At 48.8% G+C, this 26,614-nt stretch overlaps 1 protein-coding gene across 3 annotated transcripts in view; it reads right to left on the bottom strand.

The window, feature by feature from the left end:
* Positions 1 to 26,614, bottom strand: part of CTSW (cathepsin W) — a 1,136,802-nt gene that overhangs the window by 321,283 nt on the left and 788,905 nt on the right. For all 3 annotated transcript variants that reach the window (XM_078660783.1, XM_078660784.1, XM_078660782.1), the window contains one exon: positions 353 to 466. In XM_078660783.1, the coding sequence (XP_078516909.1) occupies positions 353 to 466 (114 nt within the window). The remainder of the gene's footprint in view (positions 1 to 352; positions 467 to 26,614) is intronic.

Below are 26,614 nucleotides of genomic sequence, written 5' to 3'. Positions count from 1 at the left end.
GAGTAATGAGGGTGTGGTATTCAACTCCACAGGTACACAAGCAAGTGTCCTGTACACTCGGGGTTCTGTTATATTGCCACCAATTGGGCTTCATAGGCCTCATGAACATTGTCTGTCCATGGTTTGGGTTTTTGGTCCATCATGCACTGTCCTCCGGTGAATGTAGAACTACAATATAAAAGGTGACTGAAATATGTGCTTCATCAATAATCAATGAGACCTCAATTATGACTAACTGCCAACGGGGTGCAGCTCCATTTCAATCACGGACCATAGTCCACAGTGTGGGTTGGTTTTCTAAGGAAAGCCCCATCTCGCTTTGGAATAGGTAATGCTGCTGAAATGGAAATACCTGTGAGGTCGCTGAATTGGGTCACTCCGTATTCAGCAGTCCCCTGATCCAACACCTGTAGCCGCCTCGCCTCTTCCAGGTTCTGCTGAAAGATCTGAAATCGCTGCTGTAGTTCTGTAAAGAAACATAACCAGAAATCAAATTAGGCAGAGTGGAAAGTAGGGCTAGCATCCAATGAAAGGCTTTGAAATCCTGGTGTCTAGTTCACTTTAAACCTAAACCAGTCTGCTACCCATTGCAATCAAGCGTACATCTCTTCTAATACAACAGAATCCCGACTTGCAACATTACCTCTCATTCTAACACTCACAAATATATATCATGACATACCTTTATATACAATGACCGGTCACTGACCGCAATGGAGTATGTATTTATTATTCTATCTCCACACGTGCCTTGAAACAGGGATATGTTATAAAGCAGACCAAATCAATTATAACTGTGTTTTTAGGTTTCTGATACACTGGCTCAAATGTACCTACATGCACCACGGCGTGATGGTCCTTACAGAGAGGGTTTTTTTAATACCATCATCATAATACTCTTTATTTCGGTAAATATACCAAAAAAAAGATGCACAGTTTCCTGTCTACGCTGCTTCATGTAATAAAACAAATCAAATATATATATGGTTCTGTTTGGTAATAGAACATCTTTTGCTGACTTCGTTGGTCCGTTCCTCATTTCTGCTGCCGTGGAAGAGGTGGCTGCGAGCGCAGAGCTTGCTGAGGAGGAGCCTTGATTTTATATATATATATATATATATATACGGCTATTTGGTCCAATATCTTCATTCATTGGCCTATTTAATTGTCATTCACAGTTTGATTCTGGCCACCACAGCATTTAAAACCGGCGTTAGTGCGTCAGCCCACATATGCAATTAGCTTTTTTGCACTTTGAGTGGTCAACAGTTCAATGGTCATAAACACACTGTCTCCTAAAAAAGAAAGCACCTCAGAATTGAAGCTGATGGGTCAATATTGAACTTTGAAAATTATTTTTTGTACCATTCTTTATGCCTTGTTATTTTTTAGTGTTTAAACCAGTGACATAGCATAACATAAGCCCCACCGTGCGGGAGGGGGCTCAGAGCTCCAGCGGGCCCCCTCAGCAAAAGTTGTAGGTGGTGGCCTGGGAGAGGTGGCCCCCTCCGTCTCCGTGTTCTCTGTGGGGGAAGGGGGGAGGGGGAGGGGGGGGCTCTCAAGTTTTGTTACGCCACTGCTTTAATTCATGTCTTCAGGACACAATACTTCAATGTAAATATTTTCTTTGTGACAATAAGGACCATATTTTCTAATGGTGTGCATTAAAACTATAAAGGGTGTCTATACCTGTTCTTTGTACACTGCCAGCTACGATGTACCCGTAGTGTTTTATTAAGTTTATATGTAATGGTAATCTTTTTAATTTACACATTTTTTTCAAGCACATGGTCATCACGTTTAGACATCAGGGACCCGATGTAGGTAATTCTTATTTACCACTTCTTAAATACCGAATTTTACCGATTCGGTATTTAAGAAGTGGTAAATATGAAGGGGGAGATGTAGGTATTACAGATTCTGTAAATACCGAATCTTTAAGAATCGGTATTTACCGAATCTGTAAATACCGAATCGGTATTGCCTATTGATTCCTATGGGCCTTGAAGCCCATAGGAATCAATGGGCAATACCGATTCTGTAATTACAGAATCGGTAAATACCGAATTTTGCAAGGGTGCAGGGGGTGTCACTTTGACACCCTCTGGCACCCCAAAAATAGGCATGTGCGCCATGTGGCACACAGACATGCCCTAAGGGCATGTCTGTCTGTCACATGGCTAGGTGTGCATGCACACATGTGCATGCACACCTGAATTCGGTATTTTAACACCCAATTGGATTGGGTGGTAAAATACCGAATCTGAAAGGCCTGCGGCACTCAAAGATGTGCTACCTACATGTGCTTTTACAGAATCTGTATTTTTACCGAGTCTGTATTTACCGATTCGGTAATTTTACCGAATCTGTAAATACAGATTCGGTAAAATACCGATTCTGTAAAGCATGCTCCTACATCTGAAAACCCTAATACCGGTCGGAAACGGCCGAAATCGGCCGTTTCCGACCGGTATTAGGGCTCCTACATCTGGCCCCAGATGTTTTATTTTATTTTTGGGACATATACTTGCGGTGAAAAATAAAATTAAAAATGTATCACTGCATCAGCTAGAGAAGGCGAGACCTATTGGCTTTTTCAGTGTTTGTTTGCGGATTAAATATTATTTCTCCTATCCGGCGCTAGAAAGATTGTTTTAAGGTTTCAGGCACCTCAGGGTTTCACGTAGCAGAGTCGCCCTGCTACAATTGTCACTTGAATTGGTATATATATATATATATAGCTGGACATTTCACTCATACATAACCATTGAAATTCCTCCATTATAGTTAGTTGTACTAACTGTAACGCTCACACCCGCAAACCACTGCTGATGATGTTACATATTACATCATTCATGACATGGTCAGTGACATCACTGATGACATCTCAAATTACATCACTGATGACGTCATCCAGTGAATGTGGTTTGGTTTGTTATTTAAATATGTATTATATATATAGCAATCTGCATTGAAGAATGAGTGGATATATAAATATCTGGATGGAGGATTTAGTAGCAGTGTGATTGACTGTTTACTTGACTAATTTATAATGTCTCACTAAATATATTGGATAGTGACTAAACTGTGTGAATATCGGTATTACGTTGTCCGTTGTTGTGTAAACTGCTGCACCAGTTGGTTACTAGCTATGTGAAAGTCTATATTAGTTATTGATTAGTTAACTGAGTATTCGTATGGGAGAGTGAATGTGTGTGTGGTTCGGTGGGGGGGGTGTGACTGCCCAAAGATGTGTGAATAGCTGATTCAGTAGGCATATGACGTTAAGACTACATGTTTTAATAGTTGTTTGGGTGAGGGAATATCTTTATGGGTGTGCTGATTAGCAAATATATCTCTCAATGGTACATGTCCAACAAATTAGAATAATAAAAGGCAGTGTATGTGACATTTGCTGTATATAAATAAGTATACATAAGACTCAGTGATTTCACGAGTGACTGTATGGATTACTGTATACTTGTAATAGTGATTTTATAACACACTAAGTATGAGTTACTGTCTATATGAATAAATGAAGTGGTGTTTGTATAAATGTGTAGCTAACTAAATGCAAGTATGATCCATTGTTTGCAAAAGTGAGTAGGATGACTGCATAAGTGAATAGGATGTGTGCTGGTTTGTAATGTCAATATAGGTGTATAAGTATATTTGATAGTGTGCTATTGATCATTGACAGCATGTATGAGACAATCTATAGGTAATTGATTAGATGTGTGTGTAGATCTAGGAATCACTGAGTGGGTTTTTAGATATTTTTATTGGTGTGTCAAATATGGTACTCTGTGTTTCACAATGAGTGATGAAAGGTTATACTAGTGTATGATGAGGTGTATCTGATTGTCACGTGGATGATGTCATCAGTGATGTCATCAGTGATGTCATTTGAGATGTCATCAATGATGTCACGGATAATGTCATGAATGATGTAATATGTAACATCATCAGCAGTGGATTGCGGGCGTGAGAGTTACAGTTGGTACAACTAACTATAACAGAGGAATTTCAATGGTTTTGTATGAGTGAAATGTCTAGCTAACTATAACACCACTGAAACCTATGTTTTTTTCCGTGAATTTCTAAGGTTTTTTAAATGATAAATCTTAACTATAACCTGCCTGAAACCTATGTTTTTTTCAGTGAATTTCAAAGGTTTCTTTTTTTTTTTTTACACACAAACCCCCCCCACCACCCCCCAACTGAAACCCGTTACAACACCCCCCACCCTGCACCCCTGCGTACGACTCAAAAGCCACCCCAACTTGCAGTGTGCCTGTCGCCCTGACATTAAACTAATCTACACAAAGAAACCCGGAGGAGGAAAGAGTCCCATTTCTCCCCACCACCCTCGGGTCAATCGCCAATGAAACTTAATAGGACAACAATCATCAAACTCAGCTGTGAGACAATTGAAGTGTTCAGACATCGGGAACCACAGTGTCACTCTTGGTCCGGTAGACCACCCTCGGCTCCACCAGGGTGCTCAGTTCGATCATCCCTTTTAGGCAAAGAATCCAGCCAGTCACTGACATTTTCTGGACGGTCGAAGAAAAACATCCGGTCCTCGTATTCGACTCGAAGCCTCGTCGGAAACAGCATAGCATATTTAAGGCCTACATCTCGCAGTCTTCGCTTCACTCCTTGGAACCCCATCCTCTGCCTCTGAACAAGCTGGGTAAAGTCCGGGTAAAATTTCACTGATGTATTTTCGAACTTTACAGGGCCGCCCACCCGTGAGGCCCGCAGGATAGCATCTCTATCTCTGAAGTGGAAGAGTCTGGCAATAATAGGTCTCGGGGGGGGGGGGCACCCGGTTTCGGATTCCCACCCGGAACTCGGTGGGCACGCTCTAGTGCAATGAATTTGCTGAGTCCAGTGGGGGCGAGATGATTCAAAACAAGATTTTCCACCAGGAGATCAGTAGCAGAGTTTTCGGGGTTTTCAGGGACACCTATAATGCGTACGTTATTACGCCGGGCCCTGTTTTCGAAATCCTCAAGTCGATGAGCCATAAGTCCGTTGGATGAGCGCAGATTACCGATTTCGGTCTGTATGTCTGAGACATCGGTAGTGAGGCTGGAGGTCTTTAAATCCAACGACTTGACCGTCAAAGGTTTTTTAAATGATAATTCCTAATTATAATGTTCATTAAGCATATCTGTTTTTTTCTATCTTTTTTTAAATATCATCCCATTCTCAAGCTAGTAAAAACTGCAAATAATACCACTCTTCAATTTATTCCTTCCTCCAACAAAATCGCTACAAGCCAGAACTACAACTAACAATAATAATATACAAACTAGGCGTTCCCGTAGAAAAAAAAACAAAAAACACCACTTCCCCATACTTTCAACAACAAGCCAAATCTGCAATGCTACCTAAAAAAGCAGGCGATAGTTCCATTTACCACTAACAAATTAACATCAACATTTAACTAGTGTAAGGACGTTGACTATGTACTGCGTGAATTACATCCAACTCACACCCATATTTAAAGACGAAAATGTGATAGAGGTACTAATTATGCACTACCAACACCCAACAAAATCACAACACCCAGCGCCACCACCACTACAACCACCCCTCCTGACCTCTCCCCCTCTACTACCTCAGAGGCAGCGCAAAACAGGACAACAGACCTTCTCAAAATAATATATCCCCTCAACAGCACACTAGCTGAATGTTCAGAGATGTGGTAACCAACTATGTATAAGGGAGAGAACTCGCACATCAACAATAATTTACACAATGCCAAGACTACCGGTGATATGCTATAGACAACTCACTATACAAACCAAAAACTTTTCTGTGTGTAGATATACTATTGATACGTATAGTGTACTGCACAGTGAACGCAACCATATTATCTCAGACACTGGGGAATATCTTGGTCATGTAGTTGTGTTGTCCCCCCCCCTTGAAGCAGAAGCGGAGTGGGCTGGTCCAACGTACGCAACTCCAGCGTAAGATTATAAATAATTAGGCTACGCCTTGGACGTGGTTCACTTGTGCAAAGACACAAGACTCTGCCACAGCGAAGGTCCTCACCCAGCCACGTGGCTACTGCCATGACCACGTGCCTCTTCGATACAGGCCCATTGCGAACTCAGCGCCACAGCACCGCAGACTTATGTCTGTATCGACTACTTACTTCGATCTACACTGCGGACAGCAGGGTTCACAACTTGAATTCAGCTTTGGATCTACACTACAGACAGCATTGAATTTAGCCTTGATTTATGTAAGGCGGAGACAATTGTATTGTATGTCCTCAGATTTTGTTAAAGGATGTGACAACAAGTATTCCTCGATGTCTGTCCTGACTACTGCCTTCGATTTACACTGCGGACTGCAGGGTTCACAACTTGAATTCAGCTTTGCTTCTACACTACGGACAGCATTAAATGTAGCCTTGATTTATTCAAGGCAGAGACAATTGTACTCTATGTCCTCAGATTTTTTTAAAGGATGTGACAAAAAGCATTCCTCGATGTTTGTGTCGACTACTGCCTTCGATCTACACTGCGGACACCAGGGTTCACAACTTGAATTCAACTTTGCATCTACACTACGGACAGTAGGAAATTCAGCCTTGATTTATTTAATGCAGTCACAATTGTACTGTATGTGTTCAGATTTTGTTAAAATAAGTGACAAAAAGCATTCGTCAATATCTGTGTTGACTACTGCCTTCGATGTACACTGCGGACAGCAGGGTTCACAACTTGAATTCAGCTTTGGATCTACACTACGGACAGCATGAAATTCAGCCTTGATGTATTTAAGGCAGAGACGATTGTACTCTATGTCCTCAGATTTTGTTAAAGGATGCAACAAAAACATTCCTCAAAGTCTGTACTGACTACAGCCTTCGATCTACACTGCGGACAGCAGGGTTCACAACTTGAATTCAGATTGGGATCTATACTACAAACAGCATGGAATTTAGCCTCAATTTATTTAATGCATGTACATTTTGAAAGAGAGAACACGAAAACCTGCTCTCTCTTTTAAAATGCAAAGCAAATTGCTTTTCCCCTTGGGGATCTGCATATTCGCATTACGGCCATCTCCTCACCACTATTTAGGCCACCTGGCCTTTTAGTCTGATTTTCAATGATGTGCTGCGACTCTAATCTGCATAGCTGTAAGAGTCTATTCCCTCCTCTTACATTCAGGGGCACTTGATCCATACAGAAAAAACTTAAAAGATCTCTATTGCTGTCATGGAATTTCTCAAAATGCCTCGCCACTGGGTATGTGGATCTCTGTTCTGTATGGCCCCGAGATGTTCCAAAATTCTTATTTTGGTGGGGTGGATTGTACTTCCTATGTAACGCAAGCCACACGGACATACCAAACAGTATACCGTGTGGCTTGTGTTGCAATTCATCAGGCTTTTGATCTTCATCGGTTCTTTAATGCCTGGTATTTGATACTGTAACACTTTTCGGCTATGCTTACAAGCCCTGCATTTAAGACATGGGTAAAACCCGGCCAACCTATCAAAGGGGGTGGATACCCTACTTTCCTTTTCACAGTGACTCTGTACCTAACTACTCCGTAGGGATCTCGCTCTTCTGAAGGTGAGAAGAGGTGCCCTTGGTAAATCCTTACCTATTATTCAGTCTGACTTTAAAATGTGCCAGTTGTTGGCAAAGATCCGCCTGATATTCATGGCATCACTGGAGTAGTTGGTTATCATCCTCAGGGTGTCACCTTTGCATTGTTTAAGTTTCTCTTTCTTAGTGCTAGATTCACCTGACACTATCAGATCTTCTCTTTGAATCCTATCCACTTTAGATTTGGCATTCTCTAGAATATCCCTATGTCCTGTGGCTTGCGTTACATAGGAAGTACAATCCACCCCACCAAAATAAGAATTTTGAAACATCTCAGGGCCATACAGAACAGAGATTCCCACATACCCAGTGGCGAGGCATTTTGAGAAATTTCATGACAGCAATAGAGATCTTTTAAGTTTTTTCTGTATGGATCAAGTGCCCCTGAATGTAAGAGGAGGGAATAGACTCTTACAACTATGCAGATTAGAGTCGCGGCACATCATTGAAAATCAGACTAAAAGGCCAGGTGGCCTAAATAGTGGTGAGGAGATGGCCGTATATTTGTAAATGCTCCCTGTACATTACTGAAGGTACTCTCACAGTGGCTCTTCATATGTGTTTTTGAACAGTTTATCTGTATATGAATACATAAATGAAACACGTGCAGTTAGAATTGTTGATGTAAATTAGGCCCATCCGGGGCATGCATTCTTCAATGTATACTTGTAGCTGATGAGTTACTATAAGCCCATCCAGGGCGTTATGTTTTACTTTATTTAACACATAGTCACATGCCAAAATTATAGCAGCAGATGTATGCTGTGTATGATGTGGCTGACTTTTGCTTTACTATTTTGCACGTTTAGTAATGGCCGACACCTTTGCGAAGGTAGCTGGGTGTCCTTTGTTTATGTTTCAAACATTATTGTGTGTATACATACTTACCTCATGGTGGCGCCGACCACTATTGATAAAGGCGGCAAGCTGAAATGCGTCTTGAGGTGTACTTTAAACCCAATAAATATCAGGGGTTTAAATTGTTCCTGTGAGTGCTTTTTGCATTTTCTGCGAGTGAGCTGTTGGATTGTTGTGGATCCGTGCGGGGTCTGTCACCGCGCTTCAGAGCACCCAGTCGCGAGTGAAGAGCGGGAATGGCCGACAGCGGAGCAGAGTATATATATATATATATATATATATATATATATATATCAAAACAAAGGTTGCCCCACTGGAAGGCCTCACACGAGGGGGTAACATAATTTATTTATTCCCCATTGTTGGAAATGTCAAGCCCCAGTGGGCAGAGTACAACATGGTAGGAGCCGCAATGACACCAATATTTACCCGCGGCCCAGGACCCCCTCGTTCAATTCACTGCTCAGAGTCCCGGGCAATGTAGATTTGCTTTATCAAAGCGGCGGGACCTTCCGCGATCGGACCAGCCACATATCACATCAAAACAAAGGTTGCCCCATTGGAAGGCCTCACTTGAGAGGGTTACACATAATTTATTTATTCCCCATTGTTGAAAATGTCAAGCCCCAGTGGGCAGAGTACAACGTGGTAGGAGCCGCAATTACACCAATATTTACCCACGGCTCAAGCCCCCCCTCATTCAATTCACTGCTCAGAGTCCCGGGCAATGTAGATCTGCTTTATCAAAGTGGCGGGACCTTCCGCGACCGGACCAGCCACATATCACATCAAAACAAAGGTTGCCCTATTGGAAGGCCTCACTCGAGGGGGTTACACATAATTTATTTATTCCCCATTGTTGAAATACTACCTTTCTTTGGGAAAGTTATCGAATATCTGGTAAACAAACGTGTGTCCTCTTATGTTGAAACCCATGCCCTTCTTGACCCGTCACAGTCTGGATTCCGTGCCGCTCACGGCACGGAAACCGCAGTAATAGAAGTATTGGACAACATCCGACTTTCCTTGGATAGGAGCTAATCAGCCATTTTGGTTTTATTAGATCTCTCTGCCGCCTTTGACACCATCTCCCACAGCATTTTGAAACATCGTCTGTGGGAGGTTGGTGTCAGAGGTAACGCCTTGGCTTGGTTCGCAGACTACCTCGGGGATCGTAGTGCCTATGTCAGGATGAACTTGCATGCATCTCCCACTATTCCGCTATCCATAGGGGTCCCGCAGGGATCCATCCTAAGTCCCTTGTTGTTTAATCTTTATCTCCGTCCTCTGGCCCATATTATAAAATCTTACGGATTCTCTACTGTGTCTTATGCAGATGATTCTCAGGTACTTATTACCTGTAAATCTAACCCTCAGGATACTTGTTTAAATTTCAAACGATGCATGATTCACATCCAAAGTTGGATGAGTGAGAGCATGCTCCAACTTAACTGCAGTAAGACTGAGATCCTTCTTTTCGGTAAGGCTAAGACCTTTTGGTCCCAAGATTGGTGGCCTCAAGAACTAGGGCCTTGCCCCCAGCCTAAAGAGACTGTAAGAGATCTGGGGATCACGCTTGATGGGGATCTCTCTATGAAGGCCCATGTACATCAGGTTGCCGGGACGTGCTTTGGGATCTTGCGACAACTGCGTAACATCTTTAAATGGCTCCCAACTGAAGCTAGAAAGCCGCTGGTTCAGGGTCTGATTGTCAGCAGGTTTGATTATGGAAATGCCATGTTTGCCTCCATTAACGAGAATCTGCTGACAAAATTACAAACTATTCAGAACGCGGCAGCAAGACTAGTGTTGGGCTTGCCTCCAAGATCTGCCTCTAAACCAACTCTGAGGAAATTGCACTGGCTTCCTGTGCGCCAAAGATGTCAATTTAAAATCCTGAGTTTAACTCATAAACTTCTCCACGGTGTTGGTCCTTCATATCTAAAAGAAAAACTGGCCTGGTATATCCTGGGTAGAGATCTCCGCTCTAGCTCTAAGTTCCTGCTGTCCCAGCCCAGAGCACGGACGTCAAGGCATGGTTGCAGGTCTTTTTCATACGTGGCTCCACGGCTATGGAATAAGCTACCCACCCGTCTTCTGTCTTTATCCAATCACCTAGAATTTAGGAGAGGATTGAAAGTGTGGCTTTTTCCTAAATAAGGGCCACCGTTTGTTCCTCACTCTGGTAGATCATTGCCTTTTCTCTGCAGAGCGCCTTGAGACCTCTTTGGTGATAAGTGCGCTATATAAGAGAATTTGACATTTGACATTTGACATTTAAACACTCGTTTGCCGCTGGTAGTGGCACTGCAGCCCGCCATGCTCTACTCCATCTCGCGCCAAACGCGTTTTGGGCGTGCCTACCGCCCTTGATCACTGGCTGAAACAACAGGAGACGCAGGCTGATTACTTGCACATAATTTATTTTGAAAATTAAGTCCCACCCATTTAGGCGTCATCAGGGAGCATTATGGTCTTTGCAGTTCCCCGTTGGACAATGTGCAAATCCTCAGTGGTTGCCAGTATTCCCCGTTGTTGAAAATGTCAAGCCCCAGTGGGGGGAGTACAACGTGGTAGGAGACGCAATGACACCAATATTTACCCGCGGCTCAGGCCCCCCTCGTTCAATTCACTGCTCAGAGTCCCGGGCAATGTAGATCCGCCTTATCAAAGCTGCGGGGCATTCCGTGACCGGACCAGCCGCATATCACATCAAAACAAAGGTTGCCCCATTGAAAGGCCTCACTCGAGGGGGTTATACACTCGTTTGCCGCTTTTAGTGGCACTGCAGCCCGCCATGCTCTCCTCCATCTCGTGCCAAACACGTTTTGGACATACCTCCTGCCCTTGATCACTGGCAGAAACAACAGGAATTGCAGGCTGATTACTTGCACATAATTTATTTAGAAAATTAAGTCCCGCCCATTTAGGGGTCATCAGGAAGCCTGAGCCGCCGGTAAATATATATTTTTTTAAATGTATTTATTATTTATTTATTTATCATTTTTTATTAAAGAGGATGCAATACAACAACACAATACAAGATATAAGCTCCATATCAAGACACCGTGCAAAGTGGCAGGTCACATCCTAACATAGCCATATTCAGTACAGTAGATGGCGAAAAGGCAGCAGACAAGTCCTGAAACATTGATGTGGCAGCGCAGCGCTCCTTAGAAAGAAAGTCACCTGGGCTGGCTAGCATGGGAGGCGGGAGCCCCAGGAGCAAAGGCGCAGGAGCAGTCAGGAATCAGATAGTCCGGGACTTAGCATAAACCAGCACCAGCGGCCGCCGCGGGCCAAGAGCGGGCGGGGAGCGTGGGGGAGGCAACGCCGGGAGGGATCTACAGGTAGCGCATTCACTGGGCAGGAGCAAAATAGGGAATCAGGCATTGGCCACCACCGCAGCCGCCGCGGGCACAGAGCCGGCGGGGAGCGCAGAGGAGGCAGCTCCGCCAGGAGAGGAGCGGGAAAGAAGGTAAGCAACCAGGGGGCCCCAAATGTCGACAGGCCAAGATCTAGCAGGCATCAGGTCCCAAAACTCAGAAAGGAGCGTTTGACAACGGGAGGCATCATCCAGCCAGCTTGCCACCACAGGGGCGGGCTGATGGCCCCAGCAGATAGCAACCCTGCATCTCGCCAGCACCAGGAGCATAGCGACCAGCCGACGGGAAGCGCCAGGACACGGCTTGGTAAAGCCAAGGAGACAGAGAAAGGGGTCCGGGCGCACAGCTGCACCGGTAATTTCAGAGATAATGGAGCAGACCTCTAGCCAGAACACCTGCACCCTAGGGCAGAGCCAGGACAGATGACCAAAGTCCGCAGCTGGTGCAGAGCATCGCTTACAGGAGTCCTCCGGACTGAGCCCCAAGCGATGAAGATGCACTGGAGTGCGATAAAACCTGTGCAAAAACTTGAAATGAATCAAGCGGAGCCGATAGTTTGGGGAACGTTCGGTAGTTTGGTTGCAGCAGTAAAGCCAGTCGGCGTCCGAAATATCCACGCCGAGATGCGCACTCCACGCCTCGCGCGCCCGGGTCGAGGAGATGGGAGAAGCCACCAAAGCGAAGGCATACAATCTAGTGACAAGCTTGTGTGGGGACGCCGAAGTGTACACGAAGTCCAGTGCCGGGAAAGTGGGCGGAGGGTGCGGAAAGGTCGGGTGCAACTTCCGGCAGGTGGCACGCAGCTGATAAAAAAGGAGAGTGTCCATCAAGGAAGGGGACTCAGGAAGGGAGTAGAAGGAATTATCCAGGTACAGATACGCAACGGTCTTGAGGCCCCGCAACGCCGCATGCCGAGACATACTAGAGGTCTGCAGGGGCGGAAAATCCGGGTGGTCTACAATGGGTACGGCGTTAGCGGACAAAAAAGAGAGACCTGAAAGGCGGCGCAGATATGACCACGCCCAGTGCAGCGTCTCCATAGTATTTACCTCCACCCGGGGCCGCACCGCAGGAGCGAATAATGCCGTGGAGGGGGAGGCAACATCCGATTCCACCGCGACATGGGGTTGGTAAGGGGTGCGATGCAGCCAAAAATGAAGAAAACTTGCTTGAACGCAAAGAGCGTACAGACGAAAATCCGGGGCACCCAGCCCGCCCGCCGACATAGGCAGGGTTAGGATGTCGTAAGCAATCCTGGGCTGTCGCCCGGCCCAGACCAGCGATACCACCAGCGAGCGGAGCCGACGGAAAAAATAAGATGTGAGAGGGATAGGTATGTTAGAGAAAAGATAAAGGAATTTGGGGAGGACCCCCATCTTGGCTATAGCAACACGACCCGCCAGGGATAGCGGCAGTCGTCTCCACTGGGCGATTCTAGACTCAAACCAATCCACCACGTGGCCAAAGTTGGATTGCCAGAGCTCGTCCGGGTCCCTGCTCAGCCAAATGCCCAAGTAACGCGTGGGGCCAGACGCCCACTCAAAAGGAAAGTCAGGCGCAAACGGGTGAGTGGCATCTGTCAAGGGAAAGAGCACGGACTTACTCCAGTTGATCTGGATGCCTGAGAGCCTGCCAAACCGAATAACCTCCCGCACCAGGGGGCTGAGATTGTCCTGGGGATGACGAACATAAAGAGTGACGTCATCAGCATACATGGAGACCAGGAGGGAGCGGGATGAAAAACCAATACCCCTGTGAGTGTGGTGCTGCCGCAGCCGGGCAGCTAGGGGTTCCATAGCGATGGCGAAAAGCATAGTCGATAATGGGCCCCCTGCCTGGTTCCGCGAGAAACGGCAATAGGATCAGACACCAGTCCATTTATACGAAGCCGAGCAGTGGGGTCAGTATATACGATTCGAATGTTCTGCAAACAATGGGCGCTAAAACCCAATCGAGACAGGACATAAAAAAGGAAGGGCCATTCCAGGGTGTCAAACGCCTTCGTGGCGTCAAGCAATGCCGCCACGGCTGGAAGATCAGGGTTAATTTGGTGTAATACAGAGAAAATGGTGCGGAGATTATGGGAGGTATCCCTACCGGGGATGAAGCCAGATTGATCGGGGAGGGCAATGGTGGGCATTAGTTATAAAAGGCGAGAGGCAATCAGCAATCTATATTAATAAGGGAGAGGGGGCGATAGGAATCACACCGATCAGCAGGTTTGTTGGGCTTAAGAAGAAGGGTCAGCAAGGCCTCGCGGAGAGATGGCGGAAGCGTGCCCATATCTAAAGATTCGTTGAACATAGCAGCTAGATGCGGAACCAGGAGAAAGTCAAACGTTTTATAAAAGGAGGCAGGCAGGCCGTCTAGGCCCGGTGCCTTGTCGCTCGGGCGGCTGCTGATAGCTGCGAGTATCTTCGAGAAGGGCTCGTCGAGAAATTTACGATGATAATCTGCCAGCCAGACCAGGGTGATGGACTCAAAGTATTGTTCAAACTCCACCGAAGGGGGAGAAGAACCCGCGGAGTAGAGACAGGAATAGAAGGCAACGAAACTGGCCTTGACCACCTCCGAGGACATGGTGCGATCCGAGCCCCCATCACTGAGGGCAGTGATGTAAGAAGCAGCCAGCGGCGGGTGCAATAAATTAGCAAGGGTACGCCCCGGGCGGTACCCCTCCCCAAAACGGCGGGCTCGGCCTTCCCTGCCCAGAAAGGACAGCTCACGGCCAGCTTCGTCCGAGAATTCGGTGTGTTTTTGGCGCAGGAGCGCCAACGCGTCAGGGCTAGGGCTATTCAGTAGAGCAGCATCCAAATCACGAATCTCTCCCTCCAACCTGGCTAGCGTGGAGCGAATAGACCGGAGAACGCCAGATTGCTTAGAGATGCACTCACCCCGAATAAATACTTTAAAGCTCTCCCAGAGGGTAGAGGCAGAGTCGACGGATCCCACATTAAGCTCAAAGTAGTTAGTGATGGCGGTCTGGATTTCGACACAAAATACAGAATCCCTAAGGGCGTTAAGGAAAAGACGCCAAGAAAAGGCCTGTCGCTGAGAACAGGGGGGTCGAATGAGAAGCCGGACCGGCGCATGATCGGAAAGGGTGCGGGCCATATGGGTGGCATCAATGATCCAGGACAGGACGTCTGGCGAGGCTATCCAGAGGTCGATTCTCGACCAGCAGCCTCTCGCACCCGTAACGCAAGTGCCCTCGCGGGCTTCCGGGCGAAGATGACGCCAGGCGTCAAAGAGCAAATTGTCGGCCAAGATGGAGGACAGAGCAGTGGCGGCCCGCGGGTGAGACAGGTGAGAGCCCGATCGGTCTAGCGTCGTGGAGAAGGCAACGTTAAAATCCCCGCCTCAGATCACAGCCACGGGACCACAGGAGGAAATCAGATGCCAGACGTGGTGGAAAAAATCTGGATCGTCGGAGTTCGAGCCATACACCGCGGCAATGGTGACCGGCTGTGCCAGCAGGAGACCATGCAAGATCACGTATCTACTCTCCGGGTCTGTGAGGGCATTGGAAGTCTGCCAAGGGAGACCACGGCGCAGCAGAATTGAGACCCCCTGGCATAGGAGGAATAAGTGGAAGAGTGGGATTCCCCCCAGTAACACGCATGAAGCCTGGAAACCGAGCTGGGAAGTAAGTGGGTTTCTTGTAGAAGACAGATGTCCACGCAGTGGCGCTGTAGATGGGCATGGGTCAGGCGAGCTTTGCGGTGATCATTCAGGTCACAGACATTCCATGTCCAGCACGTTAGATTAGCCATGAGAGGGGAAATAAAGGGCAGCACAGCGCGGGGGACGCTACAGGGGACCCAGCCGTGTCCAACACCCGGTCACAACGGGGCGGTCGGAAGGCCTAATGGAGGGTGTATGACGGGCAGCAGCCCAGGGGAGCAAAAGCCATCCCAGGGAAAGCGGACTCGCGCACCAAGGATAAGGAGGACTAAGGATGCAACATACGCGCCATCGTAATGCAGCTGACAAATTGAGAAGGGCATATGGCCACATCAGTGAGCAAACGCCAAGACATATAATGGAGCACCTTGCGCAAGAGTAAAAAAAAAAAAGCTTCAAGCATAGCACAGCGTCTATAAAGGAGCAAGTATAGACAATCAAATTCAACAGATAGGCAGCAAACCAAAGCCACCACCCCGCTAAGAAAACAAACCCCCCCAACCCCCCATTCTTAACAACCCAAGTGTTGCGCAGTATAGGAATACAGAATCTCAAGCATGGCACAGTAGTAGCATTGGAACGTGCAATGACACAAAGCATCAATAAAAAGACAATACAACCAAATCACCACTTCGCTTGAGGAACAGAACCACCCACCCACCCACCCCCCACAGATCGCAGACCAAGGTCCGCACAAAACAGAACGGTCAAAAAACCCCGCTGTGTCCCACCCCCACACCCACTCCAACCCCCCAATCAGGCTGAGAAGACCCCCCACCCCACCCAGGGAACCCAAAACTTGGACAGGGCAACCAAACAAAAGAAGTGGGAATCATCCCAGGTGGGGCATGGCAGGACTCTGCGAACACCGAGAGAAGTGAAAACAATATGTCTACACTACACAGCAATCCTGGAAAAGAGCAAGGACAAATACCAACTGTGGAGAGGAGAGAGAATTACGAAAGAACAACCCTGATGATCGGGAAAAAATCACAGACATTCAGTGTACAATACGCAGTACGGGAGGCCCCCACCGACGGTGGGAGGAAAAGAAAAAAAAAACCCTGGTCGTGCATGGAGTCCATGGCCGGTACCAATTCACAAAGCAAACACAGTAGTGTCCAGACAGACAAATCAATCATTGTCACTCAGATGGTTGGTGGCTTCATGTGATGATCCGGAGGGGGAGTTTCTGGATTCCTTGTCCAGGCGCTTGGCGAAAGCGAGTGCTTCTCTTGGGTCAGGGAAGACCAGCGTCTTGGAGCCCTGGCGGACCCTCAACTTCGCCGGATAGGCCAGGGAGTAGGATACCTTGTGTTTCTGGAGGATTCGCTTGGCTGGTAGAAATTCCTTCCTCGCGGCCTGAACAGTCATGGTGTAGTCAGGATAAAATGAGAGGGTATTGCCTTGGTGTGTGATGGTGCCCCTGTCTCTTGCGGCCCGGAGGATGGCATCTCGGTCGCGAAAGTTCAGAATTTTAGCCACTATGGGGCGTGGAGGCATAGCAGGACGGGGACGCAGGCCAAGGGAGCGGTGAGCCCGCTCCACAACAAAGAAAGGCAAAAGTACGTCCCCAAACAGCTCCCTGAGGAGGTTTTCCATGAAGTCCTCCATCTTAGAAATATTGGTGGACTCAGGAAGGCCCGTAAGGCGGAGGTTGCTCCGACGGGAGCGAGCCTCCAAGTCCTCGTTTTTCTCGTGGATGATAGCGAGGATTTTGTCCATTTGGAGCAGCTTCTGTCTATCCTGGGTGGCCGCATCTTCAGCATCAGAGACCCTAGTCTCGACATGGAGGAGCCTGTTGTCGTGGGAGTCAACTCGGGCCTTCACAGAGTCAAGGCAAGCGGAGAGCTGTTCCAGCTGAGAGGCGATACCGGTGACGGCCGTCTTCACCTCCAGCATGATAGCCTTAAGGTCATCATCACGGCCGGGAAGAGCATCCCCCCCTCCGAGCCCGCACCAACCTGACGGGAAGACCTGCGAAGTTCAAAGGCGATCTTGGGCTGTTTGGGGTCCGACTTCCCCATAGTGGAGCAAAGCGCCATGGGTCCAGCAGGCAAAGAGGGGACGACCAGGCCCAAGGTGGAAGAGGAAGTTCAGGAGGATCACGCCAGTGATGGAGAGGTCAGGGAAACTAGTACACCCGCAGAGTAACAACCCTCGTCACGCGGTGCATCAGTGTAGGTAAGTGGGAGATGTACCAACCAGGTGGAGCCGTCCACGCACGGCCAGCCACTTCAGGGAGGGCGCACATCAAGCGCCGGGGACCCCGGGTCGGGGTAGCGGGCGAAATCAGAGGGCCCGATGACTGTCCGTGTGTGGGCGGATGTGTAAACCAGGCCAATGACACCGCTGACCGCAGGAGGCCCAGCACCCAGGACGCCAGCCCCAGGACCCGGCCAGACCTCAACAGGAAAGCAGCGGCAGGCGCGGCAAGAGGGTGAGGTATCAAGGGTGAGCTTCAAAAGGCGACACCACCCCCAGCTTCACGGGGGGTGCGCCTGCAGTTAAGTCGATGCCACAGAGCAGAGGAAAGATGCCACAGTAGAAAGGCTTCCAGGTAAGGGTGGCGGACGGCGATGGCAAGCACAGCACTAGAGCGGGAGTTCCAGGCGGTAGAAGACGAGGTATAAAAATCCCTAGTGGCAGGCGTCGGCCGTCAACAGGCCAGGCAGCAGCAGGAGGCCAACATGTGAAGCACCTGGCCAAGTCCCGGACCGCAACCAGACCAAGGCGCCCAGCGGTCGTCCCCCAAGGCTTGTGGAGACGGGAAAGGAGGTGATGTCAGGCTCTGCCCAGGGCAGCACACCGCCGCCAGGATGGGGCCTCTCCGCGAGTCAGGAGTGCTCTTCAGCAGGGCCAGGGACCCCTCCGGGTCAGGCAGCACGACAGCTGGGATCACGGCGCCGCCGCAGCCAGCCCCGCACCGGAGGCCTCCACCCCCGGGTCAGCACGATGGCCGCAGTGTGCGAGAGTCAGCGCCCATAAGGGAGAGACACAGCCGGAGGGGGCTGAGGGGAGCCACCACGCCGCCACCCCAACTCCCAGCGGGACCCGGCCCAACACCAGGCCGCGGCCGAGGTGAGGGCTAGGCCCCAGCTAGGCCGCAGCCCCGTAAGAACAGATCAGGCGGCAGGAAGCCCCCAGCCCTCCCCGGCGGACCCCCCCGCAGGGCGCCACTCACCGTAGGTTGGCCGATGATCCACCGCGGACGCCTCTCCAGCACCGCGGTCCGCGGCTGATAGCCTCGAGAAGAATGCAGGTAATCACGGAGCGTGAGGCCCAGCGCCAGCCCAGAGGTCCAGATCTCCACTCCGGCAGCTCCAAAATCTGCCAGAAGGGAAGAAGGCAGATACCCTCTCTCCCACAAGTTGGTAGGAGGAAGCGTAGTGTAGCCAGGAAGACGGAGGCTGCAGGATCTTATCGGATTAGGAGCTTGGCCGGCAGAGCCCACTCAGAGTACGGCCATCTTGCAGCCGGCCAAGCCACGCCCCCTGAGCCGCCGGTAAATATTGGTGTCATTGTAGCTCCTACCACGTTGTACTCCGCCCACTGGGGCTTGACATTTTCAACAACGGGGAATACTGGCAACCATGGGGGATTTGTACTTTGTCCAACAGGGAACTGCAAAGACCATAATGCTCCCTGAGAACCCTTAATGGGCGGGACTTAATTTTCAAAATAAATTATTTGCAAGTATTCAGCCTGCGTCTCCAGTTGTTTCAGCCAGTGATCAAGGGTGGGAGGTACGCCCGAAATGCGTTTGGCACGAGATGGAGTAGAGCATGGCGGGCTGCAGTGCCACTACCAGCGGCAAACGAGTGTGTAACCCCATCGAATGAGGCCTTCCAATGGGGCAACCTTTGTTTTGATATAAGTACACACGCACATATACCTTTTATATCAGGGATGGCAACACGAGACTTTAAGCAAGAGCCAATGAAGCTCTTTCAGACATCACTGAAGAGGTCCACCTTTCCAGCTGCATAGGTTAATTGGTTAATCTTGATTCACCAAGGAAACTGGATATGGAGACATAGTTTGCGCATATTGAATTGTACAGGTTCAAGTGTAAATATGCACTTTGCAACAAGAATATCATACACATGAACACAATTCCTTATTAACAGTCGGAAGGCACAGACACTTGACACATTAAGCAGGAAACAAGTACATTGGTAAAAATTGACAAATTGATGGAACAAGAACTCATGGAAATCACAGAATAAGTGAACAGAAAGAAGTAGGAGGAAACAGATATATGGCACAAGGTGACACATAAAACAAACACAGGAGCATGTGGACACCTGGGGAATACAAGGATCAATGGCCACACAACCACCCCTCCAGAGACTCCCACCATTGAGAGGACCCACAACGAGGAAGCAGTCTGCACATTTTGGACAGTGACGCTCTCATACTGAGACGGTGTGACCCTGGCACCCACATAAACTGAAGCACAAGACTCCATCATAACCAAAGTAAATGGTTTTTAAAAAAATGTTTGTATTGTTTTTACATATTGACAACCAAGACGCTGCACATCATTCAGAAGGGACAGGAAAAGGAGACATAGTTACATCACCAGCAGTTTGAGTGGTTAAATATTCCAAAGTCAGCTGAAGATCTCAAATATACATATGTTAGCAGGTCATAGTAGTGGTAGTAGTCTGGGTACATGCAGGTACATCTCACATAGAGCATTAGTCAGGTTAATGTGGTCATCAAGTAGCTCTTCACTCAGTAGTTTCTGGCTCTATAGACCTTAGGTAGGCACAAAAGGGTGACCAAATATCCTTGGGGTGTGAGGCGAGAGGTTGGAGATGTGCATAATCGTCTCCAACTCTCTCACATCGGCTCATGCTCCCAAGCCAGTCCATGCAGCAGGCGGGCGAGGTCGTCCCCAATGCAGTGCTATCACCCGCTTACCCAGTAGAAGTGCTAGGGAGACGAGCCGGCGGTTGGAATGTGGTATATTAAGGGTGTAGCCCAGCAGTGCCACCAGTGGATCGGGCACAATTTCAATGTCAGTCATGGCAGAGATATGTTTGAACACTGCTACCCAATAGTCTTGTACAACTGGGCAAGTCCAAGTGAGGTGTGCAAAGTCAGATTCCTTCCCCTTGCACTTCATGCACTTGTCAGATCTAGTGTGATTGAATGCTGTAATAGCAGCTGGCGAAAGGTAGTAGTGGTGCAAGAATTTAAAGTGTAAGAGTTTGTGTATTTTACTAGTTGATATGTGCTTTGTTTGTGTGCAACAGTATGTCCTCATTTTGTCTGTTATTGTCACCCCTAGTTCCGCAGCCATATCTCCCGCACCCGTCCAGTAGTGTAAGGCCTCAATGCGATAGAAGCGCAATATAATCTTGCGGTCATATGGGCTCCCCCAGTACTTACTATGGTCAGTGTTAAGTTCAGTTAGTAATAGGTAGGTGGGTACCAACGATCTCCAAGTGTTGCAAAAGCGTCTAAGAATGAAACGGTCCGACCAACTCCCCAGACTGTATGGGTCCCCTGAGGGAAGCCTGGGAATCCGATGTCGGGCTACTGTAGGACAATGACTGGGCTGAAGCCTTACAGAGCCCCAGAGAAATAGCTATCAGAGCGTGTTTTAGGCTTGTTCAGCTCCGCATTCGCCATAAATCGTATGCCTCACGAATGGTACAGTTCCGCATTGGCAGATGTGTGTCCAAACAGTGTGCAAGAGGCTGTGATGAGGAAGGGTCCTTCTTTCACAGTGGTGGCAGAGAGGGTCCGCTGGAGTATAGATGGCACATTCTGGGACTAACGGAGAGATCACATGGCCACAGTGGGCCAAGACCTGGCTGACCTTGGCGGGGGTAGCCAAGAGGAATACTGGCCGGGCGAGGGGGGCAGCAGAGGCCCCAACACTGGAACCCTGGAAGAGTGACATGGATTGGTGCCATAGGGCGGAATAAGTGGTCTACCAAAGCCGGGGCTGCCCACGCAAATAGGCAATGATATGGGGGAATGGGCAAAGTATAGAGGCCAATGGGTAGGGCCATGAGGTGTATCTTAAAGTTTTGCAAAGCGAAAAGTGAGGATAACAGCACCCTGAACTGTAATGGTGCTAGCAGCAAGCAATTGGGATCGGTACCAGATGCGCTATGGCGTTCATGTGACATTTGTTTACCCACAAAATGTATGACGTCCAGCTGAAGCTTGTTCTTATGTTTAATAAAAAGAATAAAAAAAAAAAAGAATTAAACGGTCCATATATGACACGTTCCCTTCCCATGGGCACTCCACCAAAGGCCTTTCTTAGAACAGGTCCCTCATAGTGTATAAGTTATGACGTTGTAGTGTACGTTGAACTAGTTTTTCCAGGGTGAGTGGGAGCCAAGGATTGCCGGGTATCGGAATAGCACTGGAGTATAGAGGACCGCCCCCCACATACATCGGAGGTACTGCCATGCCCAGCACGCAGTGGATACCGTCTGTATGTCTTCGGTGTCTAGTGGTATGCCCTTGGGTAAGATCTGAGAGGGTAATATTCCCTCCAGCATCGCCCGCTCTGGGAACAGGTATGGTGTCTGGGCATCTGATTGGTACCAGTAATACGTGTAGTGGCACTGGAATGCCAAGTAGGAAAGGTGTAAATCCGTGACTCCAAGTCATCCACGTTCCAGGGGAAGTGCGTGTATCACACCGAATATGTGGGTGCGCTCCTGCCCCCAGATCAGTCGTATTGGGGTGCTATGGAGTGTACGGAAAAAGGTTTGTGACAGTGGTACAGGGATGTTAGTAAACAGGTAAAGGAAACAGGGCAGGACAATCATTTTTATTATGGCCACTCATCCAGCCATGGATAGAGGGAGTCGGATCCAACGATCCACTTGCGCATTAGGATCTGCTATTGCCATGCCATAATTGCGCTGTGGAATTTGTTCTTTGTCACTATGGATATGCATACCCAAGTATTTTGTACCACCCACGGCCCACTTAAGGGGAAATTCCGCCTGTGGTGGGTCAGTAGTCTCCGTCAGTGGAAACAGTTCCAATTCAGCCCAGCTTATGCGGAGGCCAAAGAGTTCACTAAATCACCCTATTTCCTTCATAAGTGGGGGGACGTTGAGGTGAGGGTCCCGGATAAGTAAGAGGATGTCGTCCGCATATAGCGACATCAGGAGAGGCCCATGAGTAAGCTGTAGTCCACGATGCAGATGACATTCCTGCACTGCCTGAACCAGGGGGTTCATCGCCATAATGAACAGGAGTGGAGACAATGGGCATCCCTGTCTAGTGCTGCGCATAATCGGAAATGCATCTGACAAGGCGCCGTTCACCCGTATCCCAGCCATTGGGTTGGTATATAATAGCATGATCAGTGCAGTGAACGGGGAAGGGGGGATACAGAGTTTAAACAGAACTGCCCTCAGAAAGGGCTACTCAAGAGAATCAAAGGCCTTTTCTGCATCTAACAGGGCCACTGCTGCAGGGTTGGGAGGGAGATTTTATTGAGCACCGCAAAGACGGTTCTAGGACTAAGGAAGGTGGATCTATGTGGGACAAAGCCCGACTGGGCTGGGACGATCAGCTGTTCCATCAACAGCACCAGCTGAGTTGCTAGTACTTTAGCCAGTTGTAGGAAAGTAGGATCTGTTTCTTATGGTTACGCCCACTTTTTGCTTGATGTCTCACTATGTTTGACTAGTCTGACTGGGATCCTGCTAATCAGGACGCCAGTCTATCTGCTTTCTCCTTTAAATTGACATACATGTACTTTGGTACACTCCAGATTGGATACTGGGGTATCCTTATCAGTCCCTAGTATATGGTACCCATGTACCCAGGGCATAGGTACCCCAGAGGCCTCCCAAGGGCTGATGCATGTATTATGCCACCCATGAGAGGCCATGCAAAATGGAACTACAGGTCTGCTACTGCAACCTGTGTAAGCTGGTGCTTGCACCACTTACTTTAGATGTAGGGTAACTATATCTATTGGTCACTACACTTAAAACTTCTGTCACCCCTATAGCAGGCCTTATCAATCCTGAAGGCAGGGTGCTGGGTTTTGTGTGAGAGGGTGCCCCTGCATGAGCAGAACCTCTCTGCAGCCTTCAGAGATCATTCTCTCGGGTTGTCTGTGACTCAGCCGGACATATAGGTCAAGGTGCATTATAACCTCGCGGTAAATGCTATCTCGAAAATGGCTGCATAGAAACACATCATGTTTGGTATCAAACACCTTGGAATCATACCTCAACAAAGGTAACCGGTGTGGGAGGTATGATTCCACCCTCTCGAAGCGAACTTCATGGGGTCACTTGTCTAGCCGGTGCCAGCCTTCTCGACCTAGACACGGGGAGGTGTGACCACCTCCCAGACAGGGTTTAGTGTATTGGGGCTGGGTGGGTGCACTCAGAGTGGTGGACAGGCCGGTCTTTCTTCATGATGTCCTCACACACCCCGGGGGATGTCATGCTTCATCATAGGGCATTTGCCCCTCGTCAGGCCGGCGCTGCAATGCCTGACGGGCTCCCGTATTCGGGGCTCTTTATCGGAGATCTTTTTGAAGAAGCTGTTAGGTGCGTGCGGGTGTGGGGGCTGGGTAGTGCACAGGAGAGTGAGATAAAGTAAATTAGGTCTGGAGCAGTCCTACTTAGGTCAAGTTTTAATGGTTCAGGTAGCTCTAGCCTGGTTAAAAACGATGCGAGTGCCACTATGTGGGAGTGATGTTCCTAAGGGGCCCAGAGCTAGGGTAGGACAAATGCAAGTCAGCTGCCTACACCTCTCCCGGAGCAAAGACGTGCTCCGTTTTCCCCATCAGCCTTAGACTGTGTATCTAGGGGTCTACAGTACTCCCCAGTACAAGTCTACTAGGGTACTCCCTACCGCATCTGGTAATTAACTCTAAGATTTTCAATACCAGACGGTAGTGCACCATTCACATTTAGTTACTTCCGTCCTGATGAAGTACCAACTGACCCGTTAGGGGCATCCTGGGCACGAAACATGTTGACCGACTTCACCTTGACAGCCCCTTAGGAACATCACACCATTTACGGGAGCCCGTCAGGCATTGCAGTGCCGGCCTGACGAGGGGCAAACGCCCTATGATGAAGCATGACATCCCCCGGGGTGTGTAAGGGCATTACGAAGAAAGACCTGCCTGTCCCCCACGCCTAGCCAGGAACTGCACACCCATATCAGACTTCGCTTCCTTGGGAGCCTGTGTGCAGGACCTGATAATTCGGCTCCCTGTCCCTCTTTTGTTAAAATACACTCTGAGAGTGCCTGAAAGTCTGCACCCAAGGAATAATTCAACTTTCATGTCCCTGTGCATAGTCCAGCTCAAACCAGTTCTGGGAGCCATTCGCTCCTGCTCTGGCACGAAACTAGACAGAGGACATGGGAGTAACCTCCCCTCAGAACTGCCCCTCCCCTAGGAGGGTCCCCTGAATCTGTCCAACCCTCTTCCGTGGGTACAAAAGGGCTTACCTGGCTTTAAGACTTTAGATTTTAAGTGGAGGAGATTCTACAAGAAGAAACCACTGACCTTCGACTGTCTGGACACCCTGGACTTCACTGGACCTCGACTGGGCTCGACTTCACCCCCCCCCTTTCCGTCCAACGCTTAGTTTGTGCCCTTGCTCCATACAAGCTCCGTGCAGGACATGTGGTGCACTAAAGACAACTGAAGAATCTACCTTGGAGTCACCCCCTGCCCTAGCAGGCAACTGACCAGCCTGCTGCTCCTGCGGACTCCGAAGATTTCAGCAACACAGGAGATGGGTTTCTGAAGGTCCCTGAGGTCAATCTATCATCTCAGTAAGTTTGAGGCCAGTATCCATCGTGGGTACTGCATAACCTGAACCCTGTACACCGCGTCCCTTTGCAGTTGCATATGCTTATTGGCAATTCCCGAGCTTGTGCATTGGACTCCGTGTAGTCCTGACCCTGAGCAGTATTTGCACCAAAGAACTCTGGCCTCCTCAGACCAAGTGCTCCGTGGGCTGGTACTTTGCAATCTTGCTCGAGGTCCCCTTGCGACTACTGGTCCTTCGGCCTGTGGGTCCCCCAGTGGGTCATCTTGATTTCTCTTGTGCTTTCCTGGTTGCTCCATATGTGCCCTGATTGCTTGGTGAGTCCCCTGGACGTTGCTGGTCCACACCATAACCTGTTTGACCTTCCTGTGTGGGTTGCTTTTGCCAAGGCTTGTCAGTGCTCCCGCCGGACAACGACCCCTCAGCACTCGACATCCTTCGTGAAACAGCTTGCATCTGGCTCCTGGTTGTCCTCGACGTCTCCTGGTCCTCATGGCTGCAGAGTCAAGCATCCCTTCTTCGCACCTGAAGCACTCAACAACGGTGGGCATTCTTCTACCGAGCCCCTGGTCACTCTGAAGTGAACCAGACTCTGTCCCCTCTGCTTTCGGATTCCGTCCTTCCAGAATCCAGGCTTGGATTCCACTGGACCCTTTTCAACTTCACGGCAGCAGTACTTCTTCACAGCCCTCCATTGAGAACGAGAGCGGTTTCCAACACCATTCCAGACCTATGCACCCGGCTCCTCTGGGATAGGTAACTCGGGTACTACGGTATCCACGGGTGGGGTGGCTCTCCAACCTCTTATGTTCCAAAGGGTTTGCTCGAAGTCCTCCTACAAGGGTCCTTAAACTTTAACTTTCCAACCGCAACTTCCCAATAGAGTTGCACGGAGCACGCAGTCGTGTTTCCTCACTGCACCTGTCCTCCGTGGGGTCCCTGTGTCATCACCTTGGGTGGCTCCTTGGGGTCCCAATGATTCTACGTGCACTAGACACTGTCTCTAGTCAAGTCCTGATTGTAATACCACTATTTTAGTATATGGTTTGGTCCCTCCCTGGAGCCCACTGTGTATTGTTCCACTTACAACTGTTCTGTTGATCTAGTATTGTGTGCTTTGTGTTCTATCCTCGTGTAAAGAGTAGTAGAGTGTTATATTAATAAATACATATTTTGATATAACTACTGTGTGGTTCCCCTTCATTTAGTCATTCAGGAGGTGATATTCTGGTAAAACAAGATGCTTTAC

This window comes from Lissotriton helveticus, chromosome 9, assembly GCF_964261635.1.
Source record: "Lissotriton helveticus chromosome 9, aLisHel1.1, whole genome shotgun sequence".
Classification (NCBI taxonomy): Eukaryota; Metazoa; Chordata; class Amphibia; order Caudata; family Salamandridae; genus Lissotriton; species Lissotriton helveticus.
Note: the sequence above shows the minus strand (reverse complement) of the source record. Positions and strands in the feature narration are given on the sequence as shown.